At 41.5% G+C, this 25,867-nt stretch overlaps 1 protein-coding gene across 1 annotated transcript in view; it reads right to left on the bottom strand.

The window, feature by feature from the left end:
- Window positions 1–25,867, bottom strand: part of LOC128642832 (discoidin domain-containing receptor 2-like) — a 1,143,904-nt gene that overhangs the window by 272,856 nt on the left and 845,181 nt on the right. Inside the window, exons 12-13 of the mRNA XM_053695673.1 lie at window positions 5,435–5,633; window positions 4,900–5,144 (exon numbers count right to left, since the gene is read on the bottom strand). Of these exons, the coding sequence (XP_053551648.1) occupies window positions 4,900–5,144; window positions 5,435–5,633 (444 nt within the window). The remainder of the gene's footprint in view (window positions 1–4,899; window positions 5,145–5,434; window positions 5,634–25,867) is intronic.

Here is a 25,867-nt window from a genome sequence, read left to right as displayed (position 1 = left end):
TCTCTCTCCCCCTCTCTTTTGCTCTCTCTCCCACTCTCTTTTGCTCTCTCTACCCTCTCTTTTGCTCTCTCTCTCCCTTTTTTTGCTCCCTCTCCCCCTCTCTTTTGCTCTCTCTCTCCCCCTCTCTATTGACCTCTCTCTCTCCCCCCTCTCTTTTGCTCTCTCTCTCTCCCCTCTCTTTCCCTCTCTTCCCCCCCCCCTCTCTTCTGCTCTCGCTCTCTCCCCCTCTCTTTTGCTCTCTCTCCCCCTCTCTTTTGCTCTCTCTCTCCCCTTCTCTTTTGCTCTCTCTCCCCCTCTCTTTTGCTCTCTCTCTCCCCCTCTCTTCTGCTCTTGCTCTCTCTTCCTCTCTTTTGCTCTCTCTCTCCCCCCTCTCTTTTGTTCTCTCTCTCTCCCCCTCTCTTTTGATCTCTCTCTCCCCCTCTCTTTTGCTCTCTCTCTCTCCCCTCTCTTTTGCTCTCTCTTTTTTTCCTACCTTTCTATTGATATCTCTCGTGCGCACGCAAGGCCATGACTATGCCCACTCATGCCGTCCCTGGCCCTGACACACCCGTTCCCATCCCCACCACACCTGGTCCCACCCACCATTCTAACGTGGACACTACAGAAGAACAGATAGACTCTAAGGGCAGGTGTGTTTGTCCTCCCGCTGCCTCTACTGCGCAGGACAGCTTCGGACAAACACACTTGGCCTTTTATATTGTAGGATAACACCTCAGAAACATAAATAATGCAATATATATATATATATATATATATATATATGGTGTTTGGTATCAAAAAACTCCTCACAATATCACTTAAAGATTGCCTTTCTGTGTATATGAAATAGATGTACATAGCAGAAGTTATAATGTGTTCTATAATTTCAGGCAAAGACTCAGGACTTTATTGACTGTCGTAAAAGAGAGGGGTTTCCTAGCCCTCTGGAAATATGGTGGGGCAAGCCATTTGATATCATGGAAAGTATAACATTTTGTGTTTAACAATTCAAGTTGTTCATTCTACTTGTGAGGCTGCTACAGCGTGAGTGACCAGTTCTCTTGTCCATCTCCCTTGGGCAGACTTATAAGCAAGGAAATATTAGGTCTGTTATTTCTCCTCTTTATTTTAAAACTGTTTGCTTGTGTATAATTCTATTTATTAACATCTTTTTATTAATTATGCACTATGCATAATTTTTCGCATACGTCATTCACTTATTAAGCTTTTTCATTTGTCTAATTTTTGAACCACGTTACTGAAAGAGACTGGTAGTATTAGTACTGTGATTTTAGGATATTTATTGCTAAATTGTATTCTAAGTTGTTAGTCTGGGTTTTTCCTTAGGATTTCCCATAAATAAATCGTAAATGGTGGCAGCTTAGATATAGTTTGGTTTAGCTTGGGTAGCAGTAAAAGGGGAATTTGGGCATTTTTTCTAAGTCTAAGACAGACTAGAGAGTGTTGTTAACCCTTGCACCCAGTGAACTAAGTCACAGGCTTGACTGGAGTGACTGGACTGTGACAGATTAGGTAAAGTGGAAAGGGTCTGTTAACCCTTTCTGTACCAAACAAGTGACTGGTCATCACATATATATATGTCTATATATGTATACATATGTATGTATGTGTTTTTATGTGTATATATGTCTGTAAATACATATATACACATATAAATACATTAATACATCTGTACACACACACACACACACACACACACACACACATATATATATATATATATATATACACATACATACACATCTTTATAGATGTATATGTATGTATCTCTATGTTAAAGCCCTTTGCCTGAGACCTCATATCGTTGAGCCTTTATAACTTCTTTGTGCAATATATATATATATATAATTTTAATAATTTTTATTAGGTTGTGTTATTATAAGTGTAAGCATACATTGTAATGTCTTTTTGATGTGTTTTGTGAGAATTTTTTTGTTTTCAAAATAGTTAACCAGAGCTCTGAGGAAGCGGTAATCATTATAACGTAAATTGTGATAGCACTTAAGTGATTTAAGTTTAATTTCAACTTGTAACAAGAGCGACAAACCTGACGCGTGCAAACACCTGCAATATACCCCTTATCATTCGCCCATAATTGTTAGTGCTCCACTCGTAATCTAGCCCTAAGTCATCCATCATTTGAACCCTTGGATCCCTAAGTATATATATAATTTTAATAATTTTTATTAGGTTGTGTTATTATAAGTGTAAGCATACATTGTAATGTCTTTTTGATGTGTTTTGTGAGAATTTTTTTGTTTTCAAAATAGTTAACCAGAGCTCTGAGGAAGCGGTTATCATTATAACGTAAATTGTGATAGCACTTAAGTGATTTAAGTTTAATTTCAACTTGTAACAAGAGCGACAAACCTGACGCGTGCAAACACCTGCAATATACCCCTTATCATTCGCCCATAATTGTTAGTGCTCCACTCGTAATCTAGCCCTAAGTCATCCATCATTTGAACCCTTGGATCCCTGGATCTGGCACAATAAACTGGTAGTTTGTGATTCAAATGAGAAGCCATCAGGTCTACACCTGGCAGGCCCTATTTGGCAACTAACTGATCAAAGATCTCTTGATGGAGAGACCTCTCTCCTGAACAGACTGACGGTTGAGATAATTCCCTCCTGGGATTTGAACTGCAGAAAGAGCACATTGGTTCTTCTCTGCCCAGGATAATATCTGAGACACTTCCTGCATCGCCAGAGGAATGCGGGTTCTCCCTTGATGATTTATATATGCCAATGCCGTGATATTATCTGACTGAAATTGTGCAAATTGTTTCCAGTTTAGATAAAGAATCACACCATAGGGCCCCTGCCGCAGCCACACATGTAACAGCCACTGCTTGTTTAAGCAGAAGTCCTGTTTGTAGGAAGAGCTTACTCAAGAAAGACTCTAATTTTCGGTCCATTGGAACCCTGAAAAAAGAACTATCTTCAATGGGAATAGTAGTGCATTTGCTAATGTAGAAATAGCTCCATGCGGCTTGGGAATGGTTTTCCACAATTCCACATTCTGGTCTGGAATCGGGTACATCTTTTTAAACCTAGAGGAAGGAGCAAATTGGCATATTATCTCCTTCTATTATCTCAGAGATTTTTTGGGGAGCTTTGAAAACAACATTCAAGTGATTACCTGATTTGTTTTCAATAGGCTTTGATTTAGAAATACCTGGAGTTTTAAGTACCTCATGTAATAACTTTCAACCTGAATGCAGAGTCCAAATCAGAGTCAGGTACAGTGTCCTGATCTCCAGATTGCAATTCCCCCTCTGCAGAATCAGAGCTCTGAAAAAGGTCAAGAATTTGAGATTATGGGGAAGAAAATGGCATGTTCACATCAACAGATGCAGATAAAGCCCCAGATTTGCGTTTATGCTTCCTTGGCTTGGGGATAGCCATCAGGTTACTTTTAAATTCAGGGGTAAAGTCAGTAGTTGCTCCCTGAGTAACATATAATGAAGTAGGACATAGGCCCTTAGAAGGGATAATAGCATGCGGCTGATTTGCATGCATAAGGTGAGGTACACAACTATTACATAGCTGTTAACCTGACACACTTGAACAGTTTTGCAAAGAACACAAAGAAATTGGAAAGAGGTATGATCAGTAGATCTACCTTCTAGTGGTTCTGATATAGTTACAGGGGCGACAGACATGTTAGAGTAGTGTAGGGTTAATTTGCGGTGGTGGAGTATATTAGGCTTGGTGCTATATATTTAAAGGGGATCCTTTACTTTAAATAACCAGTGTCTGTGCCAATGTTGCTTGGAATATTTTGCCAGCATGGCCACCCATTGCGATGTATAGTAAAACTCCTCTCTGCGATGCTACCTTTAAAGAGTAATGTTGCGCACTGTGTCGGATCCCTTTTAAATATATTGCCGCTTCGCAGCACTTTTGATCATCGGGGGCCTCAGTCCCCTTGCTATGCTTTTCCTGTATAAAAGTACATGTGAGTGGTGTAGGATGATTTACCTGGGTGAAGCCCCCCTCAACTGAGATTACCAAGCAGATGACTGCAGCTGTATCCAGTAGAGAGCCCATCTAGTGCTTGTACATGTACAGTAGAGGCTCTTAGAGGAAATATCTTGATCCCACAGGTGGAGGCTAAGGGACAAGTCCCCTGACACCTGACGATAGTTATGACTGAAATTCCCTGGGGAGATACTTTGCTCATAACAAAAAATACTATGTCCCATGCCCTGCAGAGTGCTGGAGTTAATGTCTTGCTTCTCTCTAAATGCAATGAGTTAGGGGCAATGGGTCTCACATTAGTCTGAGCTCCCATAAATAATTAATTAGCAAGTAGCTGGAGCACCTCTATCTTCAGCCTTCTGGCGAAGAACAAAACAGAGGGATTAAAGCTCTTGTGTGGATTCTTGGCCTCCTCCTAGTGGCGGGAAATATATCCCACATGGTATGGATTCCTATTGACTATCATCAACATATGAAAGAAAAATAAATAAATAAAATTCCTCCTCTCCCTCTAATATATCATCACCCTTTTTAGATCATCTATCCTCTCCCTGCACCAATCATACATCATTACTCCTTATAGATTAACTACTCTAGAACAGCTCCCTATAGATTAATACCCATAACAGATTATTCACTATCTTCATGTACCCCAATTTATCATAACCCTGATCAGATCATTCACGCTTACCTTGCACCTCTCAAAGATCATTCAAAGATTTTCATATGCACTCTCCCTGTAATCCCTTATAGCATTATACTCTTAAACTCTTAAAGATTGTCCATCCTTTCTCTTTGCAACTCCTATTACAGACCAACCACCATTCATAATTCACATCCCTATCTCTCTGTGACACATAGATTACCTAGAGATGCAATAGGTGGGGATCACTTCCATAAAACTATATCTAATACCTCTCCAAATTGTCCTTCTCCAAGTTTTTCCTTCAGTCGCAGTTGGTTCCGTGGGAACTCCCCAACACTAATCTCCTTCTTGGTTAGAGAATCCACTGTTAGAGCGGGTACAGCATACATGTTGTTGCCAGTCACTCCCTGTAAGTTTACAATGTCTGTCTCAGCATAATGGGGGACACTGTTTTGGAATCCCTGATGTGGTGTAGACTTGGTCAAATCTGGTTCTGCATAATCTCCACTACATGCTGTAAGAAATCAGAGATTTAAAAAAATTATATTTAATATATATATATATATATATATACATACTTTATTTATTTATACATGTTTTATTATTATTATTTATTATTATTATTATTATTATTATTATTAATATGTATACATTTTCAATAAAGAAAAATTAAATTTATAAAATTTTACTTAATTTACAGATCTCACACATTTCCCCTATGTCAAATGGAAAAGAACACACAATAAATGTGTCATCACTATTGATGTCTACAAGACTTCATCTAGTAATTGTGCAAACTCTCACCTGAATCCTCAGCACTCTGGGAGAGCTCAGGAAGTTTGCGCAGTGGTTTTGTAGGCTGCTGATAATCTAGATCCAGAGGAAATATCCTCTCATAGGTGGGATTGGACTGGTGGATTTGTGTCTGGTTGCTGGTACCAATTGTATAACTGTAAAAAGAGAGGCGTACAGTTGCATCCTCCTCTAAGATACGCCGTGGGGCCTGAAGAACAAAATAAAATAACATTACACTTATTGCATTGCTTGTTTTATTCACAGGGGTTTAAAGAGATTGGCTTAATGGAATATAAAAGTCAAAATTAAAATGTAATGTTTCAAATAGAGCATGTAATCTTAATAGATTTTTCAGTTTCTTCTAATATCAAATTTACTTTGTTCTGTTGGTAATCCTTCGCTGATTGGTTGCTACACGTACATACATTTTTTGTGTCATTAGCTCACCAGGAGCGAGATTACATATACGGTGCAAGCTTCAGCGCAACTGCTGAAAACCACGCCAACCCTAATTTCACCTCGCACATTGAGGTATTACATATAAGTCAGATAAACTAGCGATGTCCAGAAATGAGTGTAAATACTAATTTCTGGGGTCACCAGTGATTTACGGCACTTTAGAAACTGCCAGCGTCTAAGAAAATAAAAATAAAATGTAAAATCCCCCGTAAAAGTCTAACCCACCTCCCAAAAATAAACCAGACACGTCAAAACCCCTATATCCACCATCAAACCCACATCGGAACTAATAATAAAAGTATTAACCCCTAAATTGACAACCCCCCACTACATCATTAACCCACATCGCAATAAACCTTATAAAGAATATGAACCCCTAATCTGCCATTAACCCACATCGCAACAAACCGAATAAAACTATTAACCCCTAATCCACCAAAACCCACACAACACAATAATCCAAATAAATCTATTAACCCCTAATCCGCCAAACCCCCACAACGCAAATAACTAATTAATTTACTAAGCCCCCTAATTTAACATCCCCTAAATTAAACCCAATTACCTAAATTAAAAAATACTAAATTACAATTAAAATAAAAAAGCTAACATTACTTAAAAAACAAAAAACGAATCTAAGATTACTAAAAAATAAAATAAGTCTAACATTACATAAAATAATAAATCAAATTATCAAAAATAAAAAAAATAAACCTAATCCCTATAAAAATAAAAAACAAAACAAAATAAAAACAACCCCCAATTTTTTTATTTTTTTTTATCTTTTATTCAGCAACAGGCATGTTTATACATTGTTACAATAGTAAAGAAAAAAAACAAAAACACAATTCTCATCTATATAAGCATAAATCTCTACTAGAAATCAAATATTCAAAATGTTTGACTAACAACTGATGCATTTTTAACCTTTTATCACAAAAACCTGTTGCAATTGTATTCATTATACAATAACAAAACCAAAAACACATATCTCTCTTATTAATACCTAGCTACCAATACTCAAATAATATAGCGTTCTGTGTTAAACCAACAATAATAAACAATTTACCCTTTCTCTCCCCTTCTCTTCTCCTCCCTTTTCTCCCTCTCCTCTTTCCCTTTTTCCTTCCTAACGGCTAGATTTAGAGTTCTGCGGCCAAAGGGGTGCGTTAGCTACGCGTGTATTTTTTTCCCCGCACTTTTTAAATACCGCTGGTATTTAGAGTTCACAGAAGGGCTGCGTTAGGCTCCAAAAAGGGAGCGTAGAGCATAATTTACCGCCACTGCAACTCTCAATACCAGCGGTGCTTACGGACGCGGCCAGCTTCTAAAACGTGCTCATGCACGATGGGCAGTTTGGGCTGAAAAAAATCTAACACCTGCAAAAAAGCAGCGTTCAGCTCTTAAACGCAGCCCCATTGTTTCCTATGGGGAAACACTTCCTATGTCTGCACCTAACACCCTAACATGTACCCCGAGTCTAAACACCCCTAGCCTTACACTTATTAACCCCTAATCTGCCACCCCCGCTATCGCTGACCCCTGCATATTATTTTTAACCCCTAATCTTCCGCTCCGTACACCGCCGCAACCTACGTTATCCCTATGTACCCCTAATCTGCTGCCCCTAACACCGCCGACCCCTATATTATATTTATTAACCCCTAATCTGCTGCCCCCAACGTCGCCGCCACCTACCTACAATTATTAACCCCTAATCTGCCGACCGGACCTTGCCGCTACTCTAATAAATGTATTAACCCCTAAAGCTAAGTCTAACCCTAACCCTAACACCACCCTAAGTTAAATATAATTTTTATCTAACGAAATAAAATAAATCTTATTAAATAAAATAATCCTATTTAAAGCTAAATACTTACCTGTAAAATAAACCCTAATATAGCTACAATATAAACAATAATTATATTGTAGCTATTTTAGGATTAATATTTATTTTACAGGCAACTTTGTATTTATTTTAACCAGGTACAATAGCTATTAAATAGTTAATAACTATTTAATAGTTACCTAGTTAAAATAATTACAAAATTACCTGTAAAATAAATCCTAACCTAAATTACAATTAAACCTAACACTACACTATCAATAAATAAATTAAATAAACTACCTACAATTACCTACAATTATATCAACTAAACTAAATTACAAAAACAAACAAACACTAAATTACAAAAAAAACCCCACTAAATTACAAAAAATAAAAAAAGATTACAAGAATTTTAAACTAATTACACCTACTCTAAGCCCCCTAAAAAAATAACAAAGCCCCCAAAATAAAAAAATACCCTACCCTATTCTAAAATAAAAATTTAACAGCTCTTTTACCTTACCAGCCCTTAAAAGGGCCTTTTGCGGGGCATGCCCCAAAGAAAACAGCTCTTCTGCCTGTAAAAAAACATACAATACCCCCCCCAACATTACAACCCACCACCCACATACCCCTAATCTAACCCAAACCCCCCTTAAATAAACCTAACACTAAGCCCCTGAATATCTCCCTACCTTGTCTTCACCACGCCGGGTATCACCGATCCGTCCAGAAGAGGGTCCGAAGTCTTCATCCTATCCGGCAAGAAGAGCTCCTCCAGAGGGTCCAAAGTCTTCATCCTATCCGGGCAGAAGAGGAGATCCGGACCGGCAAACATCTTCATCCAGGCGGCATCTTCTATCTTCTTCCATCCGGCGTGGAGAGGGACCATCTTCAAGCAGCCGACGCGGAGCCATCCTTCTTCACCGACGGACTAACGACGAATGAAGGTTCCTTTAAGGGACGTCATCCAAGATGGCGTCCCTCGAATTCCGATTGGCTGATAGGATTCTATCAGCCAATCGGAATTAAGGTAGGAAAAATCTGATTGGCTGATTGAATCAGCCAATCAGATTCAAGTTCAATCCGATTGGCTGATTGGATCAGCCGATCAGATTGAGCTTGCATTCTATTGGCTGATTGGAACAGCCAATAGAATGCAAGCTCAATCTGATTGGCTGATCCAATCAGCCAATCGGATTGAACTTGAATCTGATTGGCTGATTCAATCAGCCAATCAGATTTTTCCTACCTTAATTCCGATTGGCTGATAGAATCCTATCAGCCAATCGGAATTCGAGGGACGCCATCTTGGATGACGTCCCTTAAAGGAACCTTCATTCATCGTTAGTCCGTCGGTGAAGAAGGATGGCTCCGCGTCGGCTGCTTGAAGATGGTCCCGCTCCACGCCGGATGGAAGAAGATAGAAGATGCCGTCTGGATGAAGATGTTTGCCGGTCCGGATCTCCTCTTCTGCCCAGATAGGATGAAGACTTTGGACCCTCTGGAGGAGCTCTTCTTGCCGGATAGGATGAAGACTTTGGACCCTCTTCTGGACGGATCGGTGATACCCGGCGTGGTGAAGACAAGGTAGGGAGATCTTCAGGGGCTTAGTGTTAGGTTTATTTAAGGGGGGTTTGGGTTAGATTAGGGGTATGTGGGTGGTGGGTTGTAATGTTGGGGGGGGGTATTGTATGTTTTTTTTTATAGGCAAAAGAGCAGAATTCTTTGGGGCATGCCCGCAAAAGGCCCTTTTAAGGGCTGGTAAGGTAAAAGAGCTTTACAATTTTTATTTTAGAATAGGGTAGGGCATTTTTTTATTTTGGGGGGCTTTGTTATTTTTTTAGGGGGCTTAGAGTAGGTGTAATTAGTTTAAAATTCTTGTAATCTTTTTTGTTGTTGTAATTTAGTGTTTTTTTTGTAATTTAGTGTTTGTTTTTTTTTGTAATTTAGTTTAGTTGATATAATTGTAGGTAATTGTAGGTAGTTTATTTAATTTATTTATTGATAGTGTAGTGTTAGGTTTAATTGTAACTTAGGTTAGGATTTATTTTACAGGTAATTTTGTAATTATTTTAACTAGGTAACTATTAAATAGTTATTAACTATTTAATAGCTATTGTACCTGGTTAAAATAAATACAAAGTTGCCTGTAAAATAAATATTAATTCTAAAATAGCTACAATATAATTATTATTTATATTGTAGCTATATTAGGGTTTATTTTACAGGTAAGTATTTAGCTTTAAATAGGATTAATTTATTTAATAAGATTTATTTTATTTCACTAGATAAAAATTATATTTAACTTAGGGGGGTGTTAGGGTTAGGGTTAGACTTAGCTTTAGGGGTTAATACATTTATTAGAGTTGCGGCGAGGTCCGGTCGGCAGATTAGGGGTTAATAATTGTAGGTAGCGGCGACGTGGGGGGGGGCAGATTAGGGGTTAATAAATATTATGTAGGTGTCGGCGGTGTTAGGGGCAGCAGATTAGGGGTACATAGGGATAATGTAGGTGGCGGCGGTGTGCGGACGGCAGATTAGGGGTTAAAAAAATTTAATAGAGTGGCGGCGATGTGGGGGGGCCTCGGTTTAGGGGTACATAGGTAGTTTATGGGTGTTAGTGTACTTTGGAGCACAGTAGTTAAGAGCTTTATGAACCGGCGTTAGCCCAGAAAGCTCTTAATTCCTGGCTTTTCTCTGCGGCTGGAGTCTTGTCGTTAGATTTCTAACGCTCACTTCAGCCAAGACTCTAAATACCGGCGTTAGAAAGATCCCATTGAAAAGATAGGATACGCAATTGGCTTAGGGGGATCTGCAGTATGGAAAAGTCGCGGCTGGAAAGTGAGCGTTAGACCCTTTCATGACTGACTCTAAATACCAGCGGGCGGTAAAAACCAGCGTTAGGACCCCCTAACGCTGGATTTGACGGCTAACGCAGAACTCTAAATCTAGGTGCAAGTGTCTAATTCCACACTCAAATATAACCACATACAAATTTAAACTTATGAAGACACAAAATAAAAAATGGGCATCTAAGAGATTACCTCGGAAGGAGAGAGAAAAAAACAAACAAAACCCAGGGCCGACACTCCTCTCCCACACCCTACTCCCCGCCTGACTCCCTACTATCACTAATCCATGCACTAGGGAAATGTCCAGCTAATAGCTGTAATTGGACATAAGCAGTATCCTTAAATGGTTTGATTAAAGTGACTTGCGCCTCAACTGGAAATGATAAAATAAACATTTTCCAATGTTTAAAGAACAACGCTAATTGGGCATCAGTAGCATTTTGAAGATTACATTGTTCATTCTTAAGCTCTTTCAGGCTAGGCGCTATTTTAGCTTTCCATGATCTCAGTATTAAGTTACGGCCAAGCAATATTATCAAGTTAATTAATTTGGAGTTTCGCAAGGCTGGCTGTGGGTTTACTAAAATAAATATTTCTATCGGCTGCATATGATATTCTAGTTTAAGGATAACATTCATCCAATGCATTACTTTAGACCAAAATTGCCCAATCTTTGGGCAGGCCCAAAAACAATGTAAAAGGTCTGCCCTACTTGAACTACATCTGGTACATGCATTATTTGTTTTGTACCAACTAGATACTCTTTCAGGTGTCAGATATGTCATAAAAGTTATCTTGCCCTAAGTTAAACAGCTCTTTTCCTTAAAAAAATACTAAGTCCCCCCTCTAACAGTAAACCCCCCCCACTTACCAAACTCCCCAAAATAAAAAACCTACTACTAAAAAATCCTAAACTACCCATTGCCCCTAAAGGGGCATTTGTATGGGCATTGCCCTTAAAAGGGCATTCAGCTCTTTTACTGCCCTTTAAAGGGCATTCAGCTCTTTTAAGAGTGCCCAGAAATCCCTAATCTAAAAATAAATAAAAAAAGCCTAAGTCTAACCCCCCAAATAGGTACTCGCCGTTCCTGAAGTAAGGCGAAGAAGGTCCTGTTCCAGGTGGTGAAGTCCTCTTCCAAGCGGTCGACATCTTCTTCTAATCAGGGACCTCTTCCTTCTTCATCCAGGACCAAGCCGGCGACTGCAGAGCCATGGAGCGCGGAGGATCCTCTTCGTATGATCGCCGCCGTGCACTGAATAGTGAATTCAAGGTACGCGTTTAAATATGGCATCCCTTGCATTCTTATTGGCTGATTCGATTCTTCAAATTCAAATCAGCCAATAGGATGAGAGCTACTGAAATCTTATTGGCTGCTCGTCGCATCAATGGGGAGAGAGTGTTAGAAAAAAAACTAACACCTGCGATTGCGGAATGAAAAGCTCTGTAACGCAGCCCCATTGCTGTCTATGGGGGAAAAAAAGTTATGTTTAAACCTAACAGTAATCAAGGAAATCTCCTAATAGATGGCTGCAAGGCGTGGGTTTAGTTAAAAGTTACTAATGGAATGTTCCGGTGTCTACAAAAGTCGAGCTGTCTATAATCCCGGGTAAATGCCAGAGAAAGTGGAAGCAGTATAGCCATATATGTATGCAGTCTAGGATGCTGTCTACAAAAGCCCCCGGCACCTTATTAAGCAAGCCTCTGTAATGGAGTAAATCTTACCATGATGTACATCCAGGTCTTGCTTTGCCGTCAACAGCTCTGCCAAACATTCCAAACTCTGCTCCGCATTCTGAACTGCTCCATACCTCCGTAGGTCCCTCTGGCGTCACATCCGGTATGTGTCTCTGTATTGATGAAAGCCGCTGATAGGTCCTCCTCATTCAGCCGATAGCCCCACACGCTGTTTCAGCTCCAAAAGTGCCGAGTCCCAGCTTGGTAAGTAAAATCGAATCTAAATCCAATGAATCAGAAACACAAGTTCTGGGTCTGGGTTTTGTACCTAAAAGTGATTTTAACCTATTTGACACCATAGTGGACGTTAATAGAATGATAAGAGATCTTACCCTAAAGAAATTCTTTTGGAATAGACCAACGTCCAATACCTTCCCAGACCTTAATGAATTTCCCACGAACACTGATGTAACATCTAGTGTCACCCCCACCAATCAGGAGATTTTTGATCTGGTTAACTTCCAAGATACCTGTGATGTGGTTAATTTACAGGAACTCTTTTTAGAGTCCACAGTTGATACCCAGAGTCTTAAAACCTCACATAGAGGATACAAACCACGTTCAGTGTTTTATCCCACTAAGGAACGTGGTCCTTTTCTGGAAGCCTTCCATAAAAGGATTGAAGAAGACTTAATAAGTCTCTCACAGAATCATAAAAGAACATACCCAAATCTCACCACTCCACAGAGAGAGGCCTTGAAAAATCTGAGTGCCAGGAAAGATATAGTCATCAAAGACTCGGATAAGGGTGGGAGTATTGTTATTATGGACAGGGTTGACTATGTCCTAGAGGCCCATAGACAACTCTATGATGAGAGTGTCTACCAACAACTGAGTAGAGATCCCACTGAGGGTTTCAAAAAACAACTTTGGGATCTGTTGGATGATGGACTGGAGGAGGGTATTCTTGATACAGATACAGCAGAATATCTCTTTGTCTCCCTTCCAGTGATATCGGTCTTCCATCACCTACCAAAAGTACACAAATCTGTAGTAGAGGTGAAAGGAAGACCGATAGTCTCCGGCATTGGCTCCCTATTTGAGCGCCTATCCAGTTGGGTGGAATCCCTCCTCCAGCCCCTTGTCCTACAGATCCCGTCCTACCTCAAGGACACAAAGCACCTTTTGAACTTTCTAACTCAGGTAAACTGGGATAGCAATTGCTCATGGCTCACCATAGATGTGGTGGGCCTTTATTCTGCAATACCCCATCAGGATGGCCTAAGAGTGGTTGAATTTTTCCTCAAGCATCAGAGTAACTACGATACCCCATTAATAGCATATATTATGAGGGTTTTAGATTTTCTCCTGAGTCACAATTATTTCAAATTCGAGGGTGAGTTCTTTCTGCAGAGACGTGGGACCGCCATGGGGGCTAAGTTTGCCCCATCGTATGCTAACATCTTTATGGCTTGGTGGGAGCGGTCCCACGTCTATGCAGAAAGTAACCCCTTTAAGGACTGCATTAAAATATATAAACGGTACATAGACAACCTTTTGATAGTATGGACAGGGAATGAACAACAAATAAAAGATTTTGTCCTATACATTAATCAAAATGATCTTAACCTCCAGTTCACCTTTCAACACGAAACCATCCAAATTCCCTATCTAGACCTCACACTGAAAGGTGATCCCGAACTTGGCAAGGTGATTACTAGTCTCTACAGGAAGCCTATTATGTCTAATGCATTACTACATGCCCATAGCAACCATCCCAAACATACAGGCTTCGGTGTAGCCAAGGGGCAATTTATGCGCATTAAACGCAATTGCACCAATGAAGCCGATTTTTTGAGAGAGAGTGAGATTCTCAAATCTCACCTGTTAGAAAGAGGGTATGCAACAAAAACTATTAATAGGGCCCTCCTAGAGGTAACCAGAATGGACAAAAACAATATGCTTACACACAACGTGAACAGGCAACAAGCAAATATATTTGACCAGTCTAAACCCTTATTTGTTACTACGTACAGTTCCCAATTTAAACAAATTTGTGACATAATAAATAGACATCATCCCGGACTTCCGGTGGGCGGGCGCTGAGAGTGGAAGCAGGGGAAAGGAGCTCCGGACCCTTGGCCCCTACTTTGAGCTAAAAACACTCGAAAAAGCCCATAATTAGCCGAATTCCTTGGCAGGGAATAAATACCCCTGTCCGGAGCACTGCGGTAAGGAGTCTAACACCCGACTCCCCCGCCGAGGAGCGCAACCAGAGAGAGAGACAGAGGAGAGCGGCCGCAATAAGGGCGGCTGAAAGATAGTACTCAACAACAGCCCCGGAATTGTACCGGAGGGCTCCTTCAGGATCTGGAGTCCCATATGAGGTGCCCCAAGCAGAAGGGAGGAGGAAGAACCGGGTGAGGGGGTGAGTTGGAGCTTTGGCGGTAAAACGCCATCTTGACATAGCTGAAGGGAAGGTGCAGTGACGCACACAATACTACATGGTGCTAGCCCCTGCAGAGACATACACAATAGGAAGTCTCAGAAGCTAAACGATAGACACAAAATATTCACAAAAAAAAAGAGAAAGGCCCCAGATTGTAACAGGATTTGAGAGTTATAAACGCTATTGCTGCATCTCAAGGGACAGGCCAGGGTTTGTGCTGTGCTGGGACTTTATTACTTTATTACTGCAGCACACAGCCTCACCCACTGATGTTAACCAACAAGGAGGTAATCAACACAATTCCAATAAAAACACAGACAAAGGATTATAAGCAAACTCATCTGCCACATGTCAAGCATAATAGTCAATTGCTAGTTTGCTAAGCAATATAACAGGGGAGGTGGAAGACAGGACCTGCAGAGAAATATCACAGAAGAAGGCAGGAAAGTCCTAAACAGATATTCTACATATACCACAGCTGAGGGATTACAAGATCAAGGCTAACTCTCTGCTCACTTTTTTCTCTGTGGAAGCTGAGTGGCACAGACGCAACATACAGGCTGCGCTAGACAAAATCACATACGCAGTTGAGAGCGATATCTCGCCAGAGTCCATCGAGAGGGCCACCCTTGAGGACATTACTGACATTCTCATTCATTTCTCTGCTATAAAAGGCTGTGATAACGCACCCCACCACAATGCAGGGCTAATCTGAATGGGCCCACACCCCCCCGCTCACCCTTCCTTTATGTTCACTGAATATTGCAAGATCCTCTAAAAGACCTGAGATACCCAGACCTGTTTCTAGCGGTCCATTATCCTTATAAATTATATTAATACCATATATGTGTACAGTTGAAGCAACAACTGTGGAACTCTCAACGCTGTATGCAAAAGTATTACGACTCATACTCCAAGAAAACGGACACAATGACAAACAGGCTAAAGAACGCTGATAAAAGAAAGCACCAGGTGGAGAGCCAACAAGCTCCAGGACCTGCGGAAGATGCTGGACCCAATAGTCTCATTGATGCCCACCCAATTGTATCCCAAATCTCAGCGTTGTTCCTACCCAAGATAGACCAACTCCAAACAGGTATGGACTCTCTTACGGCCGAAGTTAAATCTTTTAATGGCAGGTTGACACGGGTGGAGCAGCAGATGGCAGAAGGGGAGACCCGTCACAGAGAAACTGAATCCCATGTTCATACCTTACAACAACAGAACGAACGGCTGTGGGCAAAGATTGACGACCTGGAAAATAGGTTACGACGGAAAAACCTAAGGATAGTGGGCATCCCTGAGTCAATCCCGGGCTCTCAACTGGTGGAGTTTGCAGAAAACACCTTGCCGGGACTCCTTAATATCTCCAAAGACTACCTCCCTTGCACAGTGGAAAGAGCGCATAGAGTGGGAGACCAGAGCAAACACAAGGAAAAAAAACAACCACCACGCCAAGTCATGGTGAAATATCTCAACTTCAAGGACAAAATCTCCATTCTACAAGCTTATAGGAAAGCTCCCACTCTCGAATACAATGGAAAAAGACTATATCTCTTCCAAGATTACTCTGCGGCAGTAGCTGCCAGGAGGCGAGAATTTTCACCATACTGCAAGCAACTGTTAGAACAGGGCAGAACAGCAGCCTTACTGTTTCCGGCAAGATTGAGACTACAAACCTCGAGAGGACCACTGTTCTTTGACTCGCCTAACTTGCTCAAGCTTCACCTGCAAAAAGAGGGGGAGAGAGGGCAAGAGGCAAATGAAGATGACTCTGATGCTTAGGACTGGGTTCATTGCCTGGTTGGTAGAAAATAATCATTAACAGATAAGCAACATTATTGCAATGAAGAAATGTATCCTTGCAAAGTGAGGGGGGGGGGAACCCTCTTTATTGTTGGACAGGAACGTTAGTCCATTGTTGAACTGTTGGGATTGTTAAGAGGGGAGGTTATTGTTCTTTTGGTTCTAATTGTAAGCACTGTTTACTGCATTTGTGTCACTTAATTTTGTGTACTAACTATCTGTATTAGGAAAGGAGCTGACCTGGCCTGCCTCTGGGTGCCACCTTGGAGGGGAGGGTAGGATTATCGATAATAAGCAAAGTAACGGTGAGTACCACATCTTTACGTATACTCTGAAATTCATCTGCACCACTATACAAGCATAAGGTCCACCCACGAAGATAAAATACCATAAATAAGTATACACGAACATATAAAATGAGACTGACCACATGGAATGTAGGTGGGATTACATCCCCAATTAAGAGAAAGGCTATACTCAGACATTTGAACACCTCAAAGACAGACATAGCAATACTTGAAGAAACTCACCTCTCGCAGAAAGAACATCAAAAACTCAGACAGGGCTGGGTGGGGGAAGTGCTACACACAACCTACAAAAAAAAAAGTGCCAGGGGAGTGGCGATCCTCTTCCGCAAAGGTCTAAATTACACTATCTCGCAATCTCTAGTTGATACAGAAGGCAGATTTGTGATGGTAAATATGACAATAGGGGAACTTCGTATGATTATCTGTGGGGTGTATGGTCCACATACCGAGAAGAAAACATTTCTCACACAGTTACAGACTAAGCTCATACAGTTTGCAGACCTCCCAATGGTAGTGGGGGGGGACTTCAATATTGCCCCACACACGCCAGCAGATAGGTTCCGAAACCCAAACTCCACATCACAACACCGAATGGAATACAAAGGATCTAAGAGGGAAACACGTATCTTACTTAACTTCAAAGGTTCCTTGTCACTGTCAGACGTCTGGAGAGATAGAAATCCAGAAGCGCAAGACTACACTTGCCTACACCCAGCAAAAACTACCTTATCACGTATAGACTATTTTCTGATCACCAACTCCTTTTGCTCCCGTATAACAGATACTAAAATTGATCCTATAACAATATCAGATCATGCACCAGTCTCCTTACAAATAGACACTGATATTTCACACAAACGAGGACATAGATGGAAGTTCCCGACACATCTGTACCATGACCTTAACTTGCGCAGGCACCTAATAGGAGAATGGTTGGTGTATAAGGACCTCAATGCCGAACATGTGAATAATACTTCACTTTTCTGGGAAACGGCAAAAGCAGTCCTGAGGGGGGTGGTGACAGCATATGCAGCCAAAGTCAGGAAAAAATGTAGAGCAAGAGGGGAACTCCTTCTGCGGCAATTACTTAATGCCAGAAACAAATACTTGCGTAATCCCACCACACAGAACAGACTCAAATATAGAAAGACCAAAGACCTTAGAGACACCTACCTCATCCAAACCACGATCTCCGCTCAAAACCGCTCACAGGCCAAATTTTATAGATATGGAAACCGCACTGGGAAACTATTAGCAAGACTCACTAAATTAGATAGGAAACCTAACCACATCTTAGCCATTAAGGATAAAGACAACATACTCACCCAAGACTCAGAAATACAACAAGCATTCACCTCATATTACTCAAACTTATATGACTCACAAGACATTGACCCAGGAAAGAAAGAACAATTCTGGAGAGACTTAGTACTGCCACAGTTAAGCGAAGATCACATACAAAAACTCAATGCCCCAATCCAAACATTAGAAATCACCAAGGCTATCGACTCACTCCCTCTAGAGAAAACCCCAGGGCCAGATGGCCTGCCAGGGGAATCCTATAAAATGCTCAGTACAGAAACTGCAGACACCCTCGCCCTACTATTTAATGCAATTCTAGAAGGGAAAGCAAATTTATCCAACAGATTTGCAGAGGCAAACATTACGGTCCTTCCCAAACCTGACAGAGACCCACTGTTAACGGCATCCTACAGGCCAATCTCCCTGTTAAACTCTGACTACAAACTATTCACAAAAATTATGGCCAATAGATTAGCAGAAGTCCTTCCCCTCCTAATTCATGAAGATCAAACTGGGTTTGTAAAAGGGAGGTCAGCAGTAAAAAACATGAGGAAATTACAACTGGTATTTGTCAGCCGCTTAGGAATCAGTCCGGGATGCAACCCAACTGCTAGCGTGAATTGAAAGCACACGCTAGCACACTGAGAAATATCCAGGACGTGACCCACTCAGGAAACAGATGAGAAAGATAACAAAAGATAATTATTGTTCCAGTATGCAGGAAAGCCACAAAGGAAAAAACGTCCCTTTAAGCAGTTCAAAGAATATAAAGGAAATGCTCTTATTTGCAGCTTTGAAAAAAGGTCCTCTTTAGCAGGCTTGTAAAACAAAGGCAAAGTTCTCTTTTGCAGCTTGTAAAAGTAAATGTCCCTTTAAGCAGGTTTATAACAAACAGAAAGGCAAAGTTCTCTTTTGCAGCTTGTAAAAGTAAATGTCCCTTTAAGCAGGTTTATAACAAACAGAAAGGCAAAGTTCTCTTTTGCAGCTTGTAAAAGTAAATGTCCCTTTAAGCAGGTTTATAACAAACAGAAAGGCAAAGTTCTCTTTTGCAGCTTGTAAAAGTAAAATGTCCCTTTAAGCAGGTTTTAATTATCAAAGAAAAGGTTGTGGATTAAGGCAAAAGCAAGGTCAGGCAGGCAGAAGTCGGTATCCAAATATCAGCAAAAGGGTTAAGGTAAAAGGCAAGGTCAGGCAGGCAGAAGTCGGTATCCAAATATCAGCAAAAGGGTTAAGGCAAAAGGCAAGGTCAGGCAGGCAGAAGTCGGTATCCAAATATCAGCAAAAGGGTTAAGGCAAAAGGCAAGGTCAGGCAGGCAGAAGTCGGTACACAAGAAAACAGAATATGATAAGGTACTCACAAACTCCAAAGGGAACAAACAAACGGGCCCCGAGTAAGATCTCCCGCCGCGGTTTAAAGGCAGGAGCGGCAACGTCATCAGAGGGGTGTGTTGGAGGAAGCGTCACGTTGCTAAGCAACGTGACGTCATTCACTCAGAGAAGATCCGGGAGCCGCGGCGACATGGCAATGAACGGACAGAATCATGACAGCACCCCCCTCCTCAAGGACCCCTCCGGGGGACAGGACCAGGCCTATCAGGATGAGTCTTGTGGAAAGCCTTGATCAAAGTAGGAGCATGTACTTGATGAGCCGGTTCCCAAGAACGTTCCGTGACTGGATAACCCTTCCAATGAATGAGATAATACAATTTCTTGCCACGTAGCTTGGAATCCAGAATATGGCTGATCTCAAACTCAGGGTGTCCATGCACAAATAGAGGTGGAGGTTTGGAAAAAGGCTTAGAATACCTGTTAGTCATCACAGGTTTCAAAAGAGAAACATGGAATACCGGATGGACTTTGAGAGACTTGGGTAAAGCCACCCGATAAGCAGTGGAACACACCTGACCCAGTATTCGGAAAGGACCCACGTATCGTGGTCCCAATTTGTTAGAAGGTTGTTTCAGGCGAAGAAAACGAGAGGAAATCCAAACTTTATCACCAGGGCGATATTTGGGAGCCTTCTTCCGTCGAAGGTCAGAAAAGAACTTGTAACGTCTAGAAGCTACAGAAAGAATACGATGTATTTTCCGCCAATGTCGAGTTAATCTTCGGGCTGTAAGATCAGAAGCAGGATTCACTGTGGAAGAAGTATGCAAAGGAAATGTTCTGGGCTGATATCCGTAAGCTGCATGAAAAGGAGAAGTCTGAAGGGAGGAATTGTACCGGGCATTATGAGCCAATTCAGCCAAAGGAAGGTAAGAAGTCCAGTTAGAGTGATAATGATCCACATAATGTCTAAGATATGTTTCAAGACACTGGTTTACCCTTTCAGTCTGGCCATTAGATTGTGGGTGGTGAGAAGTAGAGAGAGATATAGTAGTTCCAAAATGTTTACAAAGTGACCTCCAAAATCGAGAAACAAACTGTACCCCTCTATCTGAAACAATATCTAGAGGAAATCCATGGATTCTTACAATATGTGAAATAAAAAGTTCAGAGAGTCTTTTGGCAGATGGTAATCCTGGTAAGGGTACAAAATGGGCAGTCTTAGTGAACCTGTCGACCACCACCCAAATAGTATTGTTTCCAGCTGACAAGGGAAGGTCGGTAATGAAGTCCATGGATACATGAGTCCAAGGCTGATGAGGTATGGGCAATGGTTGGAGCAATCCTGAAGGAAGTTGGCGTGGAGTTTTGTTCATTGCACATTGTGTGCATACTGAGACGTAATCTTTCACATCTTGAGAGAGAGTAGGCCACCAGACATGCTGTTTGAGATTTCGAGTGGTAATACTGATGCCAGGATGTCCAGAAAGGGGACTATCATGAGCCCAAAATAAAATCTTGGAACGAAGGCGTTCAGGAACAAAGAGTAAACCATCGGGAGGTTTACAGGACAAAGGAAGATTCCTTTGAGCAGACTGTAAATCTTGTAACCAGGAAGTTGTTAACTGGGCTATGACTTCATGAGGTTGGAGAATGGTACCAGACTCAGGAACTGGGGTATCTTGAAATTGTCTGGAAAGGGCGTCTGCTTTAATATTTTTTGAACCAGGTATGTAAGACAAATTATAGTGAAACCGGGAGAAGAATAATGACCAGCGTGCTTGCCTGGAATTCAATCGTTTGGCTGTTTGGAGATAAAGAAGGTTCTTATGATCAGTGAGTATGGTAAATGGCAAAGAAGTACCTTCCAGCCAATGCCTCCATTCATCCAATGCCATTTTGATGGCAAGCAACTCTTTATTCCCTACGTCATAGTTAAATTCAGAAGGAGTGAATTTTTTAGAGAAAAAAGCAACAGGATGAATCTTTCCAGTCTCCGGTATTCGTTGAGACAGAACAGCTCCAGCAGCAACAGAGGAAGCATCAACTTCCAGGATAAACTGAAAATCAGGATTCGGATGACGGAGAATAGGTGCTGAGGAAAAAGCTTCTTTGAGAGACTCAAAAGCTTCTATAGCCTTAGGAGGCCATTTTTTACAGTCTTGTCCTTTTCTAGTGAGAGAAGTAAGAGGAGAAGTAATAGTAGCAAAATCCTTGATGAACTTCCTGTAGTAGCTGGCGAAGCCCAGAAAACGCTGTAAAGCCTTCAAAGAATCAGGTCTAGGCCAATCCAAGATGGCAGAAAGTTTAGTAGGATCCATTTCAAATCCAGATGCCGATATTACATAACCCAGAAAGGGTATGGATTTTTGATGGAAAGAACATTTCTCCAGTTTAGCAAACAGATGGAATTCTCTTAAACGTTGAAGTACTTTCTTGACGTGGTGTACATGATCTTGGTGGTTCTGAGAAAAAATCAAGATGTCGTCAAGGTATATAATGACAAAGATATTCAAAAAATCACGAAAGATCTCGTTTACAAAATGTTGGAAGACCGCCGGAGCATTGCATAGCCCGAAGGGCATGACCAAATATTCGTAATGCCCAAATCGAGTGTTAAAGGCAGTCTTCCACTCATCTCCTTTGCGTATACGGATCAGATTGTATGCACCACGTAGATCGAGTTTGGTGAATATGGTGGCTCCCTGAAGATAAGTAAAAAGTTCAGGAATAAGGGGTAGAGGATAACTGTTCTTGATGGTAATCTGATTTAATCCTCGGTAATCAATACAGGGTCTTAATCCGCCATCCTTTTTTCCTACAAAAAAGAAACCAGCCCCTACAGGGGAAGAGGAGGGTCGAATAAATCCTCTAGCCAGATTGTCTTTAATATATTCTTCCAAAGCCATGTTTTCAGGTTTAGAAAGTGGATATGTCTTGCCTCGAGGATAGGTAGCCCCGGGAAGGAGATCAATGGGGCAATCAAAAGGGCGGTGAGGAGGAAGACGTTCAGCTTCTTTTTTGGAGAAAACATCCACAAAGTCATGATAAGGCATAGGTAGGGAGTCCGGAGTTTCGACTGTGAGAGCAATAGTGAGTGGTAACTTGGTAATCCTTTGAAGACATTTAGTCTGGCATGTAGATCCCCAGGAAGTGAGTTCACCGAAAGTCCAAGAAAAAATAGGATTGTGAATTTGGAGCCAGGGTAAACCCAAGATAATGGGAAATTGAGGAGTGGGAATGACATCAAAACAAATTGTCTCGGAATGAAGTATTCCTACGGTGAGAAGTAAGGGTTGAGTAGCAAACTGAATATATCCAGAACCCAAAGGATCTCCACTGACCGTAGAGACTGAAATTGAATACTCTTTCTTTAGTAAGGGTATAGAGTGAATAGAGACGAATGTAGAGTCAATGAACACTCCTCCAGCACCAGAATCGATTAGAGCTTGGGTATGAATCTTCTTATGTCCAATTTGAAGGGTTACTGGAACAAAAAGTTTCTTGTATAGGGAATGGCAACTGTTTTGGCTTAACTCAGTTCCCTGGACTAGAGTTAAGCCCTGGCTTTTACTGGCCTAGTAGGACAATCCCTTAATAGATGCCCTTTAAGGCCACAGTACAGGCATAAGCCAAGAGTCCGTCTTCTCAAGCGTTCAGTCTCAGTTAATTTTATACTTCCCACTTCCATGGGTTCAGCCTGATCAGTAGTAGGAGAGGCAGGAGTGACTGGATTAGAAAAACGAGGAGCCAAACGAAAAGGAGTTCGAGTTGAAGACCTCTGTGTTCTATCCCTTTCTTGTTGGCGTTCACGAAACCTGGCGTCGAGACTGATACAAAGATTTATTAAGGCTTCTAAGGACTCTGGAAGTTCACGATACACCAATTCATCCTTGAGACGCTCAGAAAGTCCTTTACGAAAAGCGGCTCTGAGTGCTCCCTGATTCCAAGTGGTTTCAGAGGCAAGGGTGCGGAACTCAATAGCGTATTGAGAAACTGGTTGATTACCTTGACGTAAATCCAGGAGAGTGGCTTCAGCAGCGGATGACCTTCCAGGTTTATCGAATACATTTGAAAACATAGATAGAAATGTATCAACATCCAAAAGTATAGGATCATTCTTTTCTAGCAAAGGTGATACCCAAGCCAAGGCTTTTCCTTTCATTAAGGAAATAAGAAATGTGATTCTAGAAGAGGGAGTAGCAAAAAGAGTAGGGCTATTCCGGAAATGAAGACGGCATTGATTCAGAAAGCCTCTACATTCTTCAGGATTCCCATCATATTTATCCGGAAGAGGTATCCTGGGAATTAGTTGTACCTGAGACTGATTGTTAGGAATCGAAGGAGGTAATGCCTCAATAGGATTAGGATTGGGATTAGGATTGGGAGGTGCAGTAGCAACCAAATTTTGTAATAGAGCGGTTATTTGATCAAGTTTAGTGTCCAGAGACTGCAAGTGAGTGGCATGAGATCCCAATAGCTGTCCCTGGTGAGCCACGGCCATGGATAATTCAGTGGGGTCCATTTTTATGGCCCGTTTGTAATGTCAGCCGCTTAGGAATCAGTCCGGGATGCAACCCAACTGCTAGCGTGAATTGAAAGCACACGCTAGCACACTGAGAAATATCCAGGACGTGACCCACTCAGGAAACAGATGAGAAAGATAACAAAAGATAATTATTGTTCCAGTATGCAGGAAAGCCACAAAGGAAAAAACGTCCCTTTAAGCAGTTCAAAGAATATAAAGGAAATGCTCTTATTTGCAGCTTTGAAAAAAGGTCCTCTTTAGCAGGCTTGTAAAACAAAGGCAAAGTTCTCTTTTGCAGCTTGTAAAAGTAAATGTCCCTTTAAGCAGGTTTATAACAAACAGAAAGGCAAAGTTCTCTTTTGCAGCTTGTAAAAGTAAATGTCCCTTTAAGCAGGTTTATAACAAACAGAAAGGCAAAGTTCTCTTTTGCAGCTTGTAAAAGTAAATGTCCCTTTAAGCAGGTTTATAACAAACAGAAAGGCAAAGTTCTCTTTTGCAGCTTGTAAAAGTAAAATGTCCCTTTAAGCAGGTTTTAATTATCAAAGAAAAGGTTGTGGATTAAGGCAAAAGCAAGGTCAGGCAGGCAGAAGTCGGTATCCAAATATCAGCAAAAGGGTTAAGGTAAAAGGCAAGGTCAGGCAGGCAGAAGTCGGTATCCAAATATCAGCAAAAGGGTTAAGGCAAAAGGCAAGGTCAGGCAGGCAGAAGTCGGTATCCAAATATCAGCAAAAGGGTTAAGGCAAAAGGCAAGGTCAGGCAGGCAGAAGTCGGTACACAAGAAAACAGAATATGATAAGGTACTCACAAACTCCAAAGGGAACAAACAAACGGGCCCCGAGTAAGATCTCCCGCCGCGGTTTAAAGGCAGGAGCGGCAACGTCATCAGAGGGGTGTGTTGGAGGAAGCGTCACGTTGCTAAGCAACGTGACGTCATTCACTCAGAGAAGATCCGGGAGCCGCGGCGACACGGCAATGAACGGACAGAATCATGACAGCACCCCCCTCCTCAAGGACCCCTCCAGGGGACAGGACCAGGCCTATCAGGATGAGTCTTGTGGAAAGCCTTGATCAAAGTAGGAGCATGTACTTGATGAGCCGGTTCCCAAGAACGTTCCGTGACTGGATAACCCTTCCAATGAATGAGATAATACAATTTCTTGCCACGTAGCTTGGAATCCAGAATATGGCTGATCTCAAACTCAGGGTGTCCATGCACAAATAGAGGTGGAGGTTTGGAAAAAGGCTTAGAATACCTGTTAGTCATCACAGGTTTCAAAAGAGAAACATGGAATACCGGATGGACTTTGAGAGACTTGGGTAAAGCCACCCGATAAGCAGTGGAACACACCTGACCCAGTATTCGGAAAGGACCCACGTATCGTGGTCCCAATTTGTTAGAAGGTTGTTTCAGGCGAAGAAAACGAGAGGAAATCCAAACTTTATCACCAGGGCGATATTTGGGAGCCTTCTTCCGTCGAAGGTCAGAAAAGAACTTGTAACGTCTAGAAGCTACAGAAAGAATACGATGTATTTTCCGCCAATGTCGAGTTAATCTTCGGGCTGTAAGATCAGAAGCAGGATTCACTGTGGAAGAAGTATGCAAAGGAAATGTTCTGGGCTGATATCCGTAAGCTGCATGAAAAGGAGAAGTCTGAAGGGAGGAATTGTACCGGGCATTATGAGCCAATTCAGCCAAAGGAAGGTAAGAAGTCCAGTTAGAGTGATAATGATCCACATAATGTCTAAGATATGTTTCAAGACACTGGTTTACCCTTTCAGTCTGGCCATTAGATTGTGGGTGGTGAGAAGTAGAGAGAGATATAGTAGTTCCAAAATGTTTACAAAGTGACCTCCAAAATCGAGAAACAAACTGTACCCCTCTATCTGAAACAATATCTAGAGGAAA

The sequence above is a fragment of the Bombina bombina genome, chromosome 12 (assembly GCF_027579735.1).
Source record: "Bombina bombina isolate aBomBom1 chromosome 12, aBomBom1.pri, whole genome shotgun sequence".
Lineage (NCBI taxonomy): Eukaryota > Metazoa > Chordata > Amphibia > Anura > Bombinatoridae > Bombina > Bombina bombina.
This window is presented reverse-complemented; position numbering and strand designations above follow the sequence as displayed.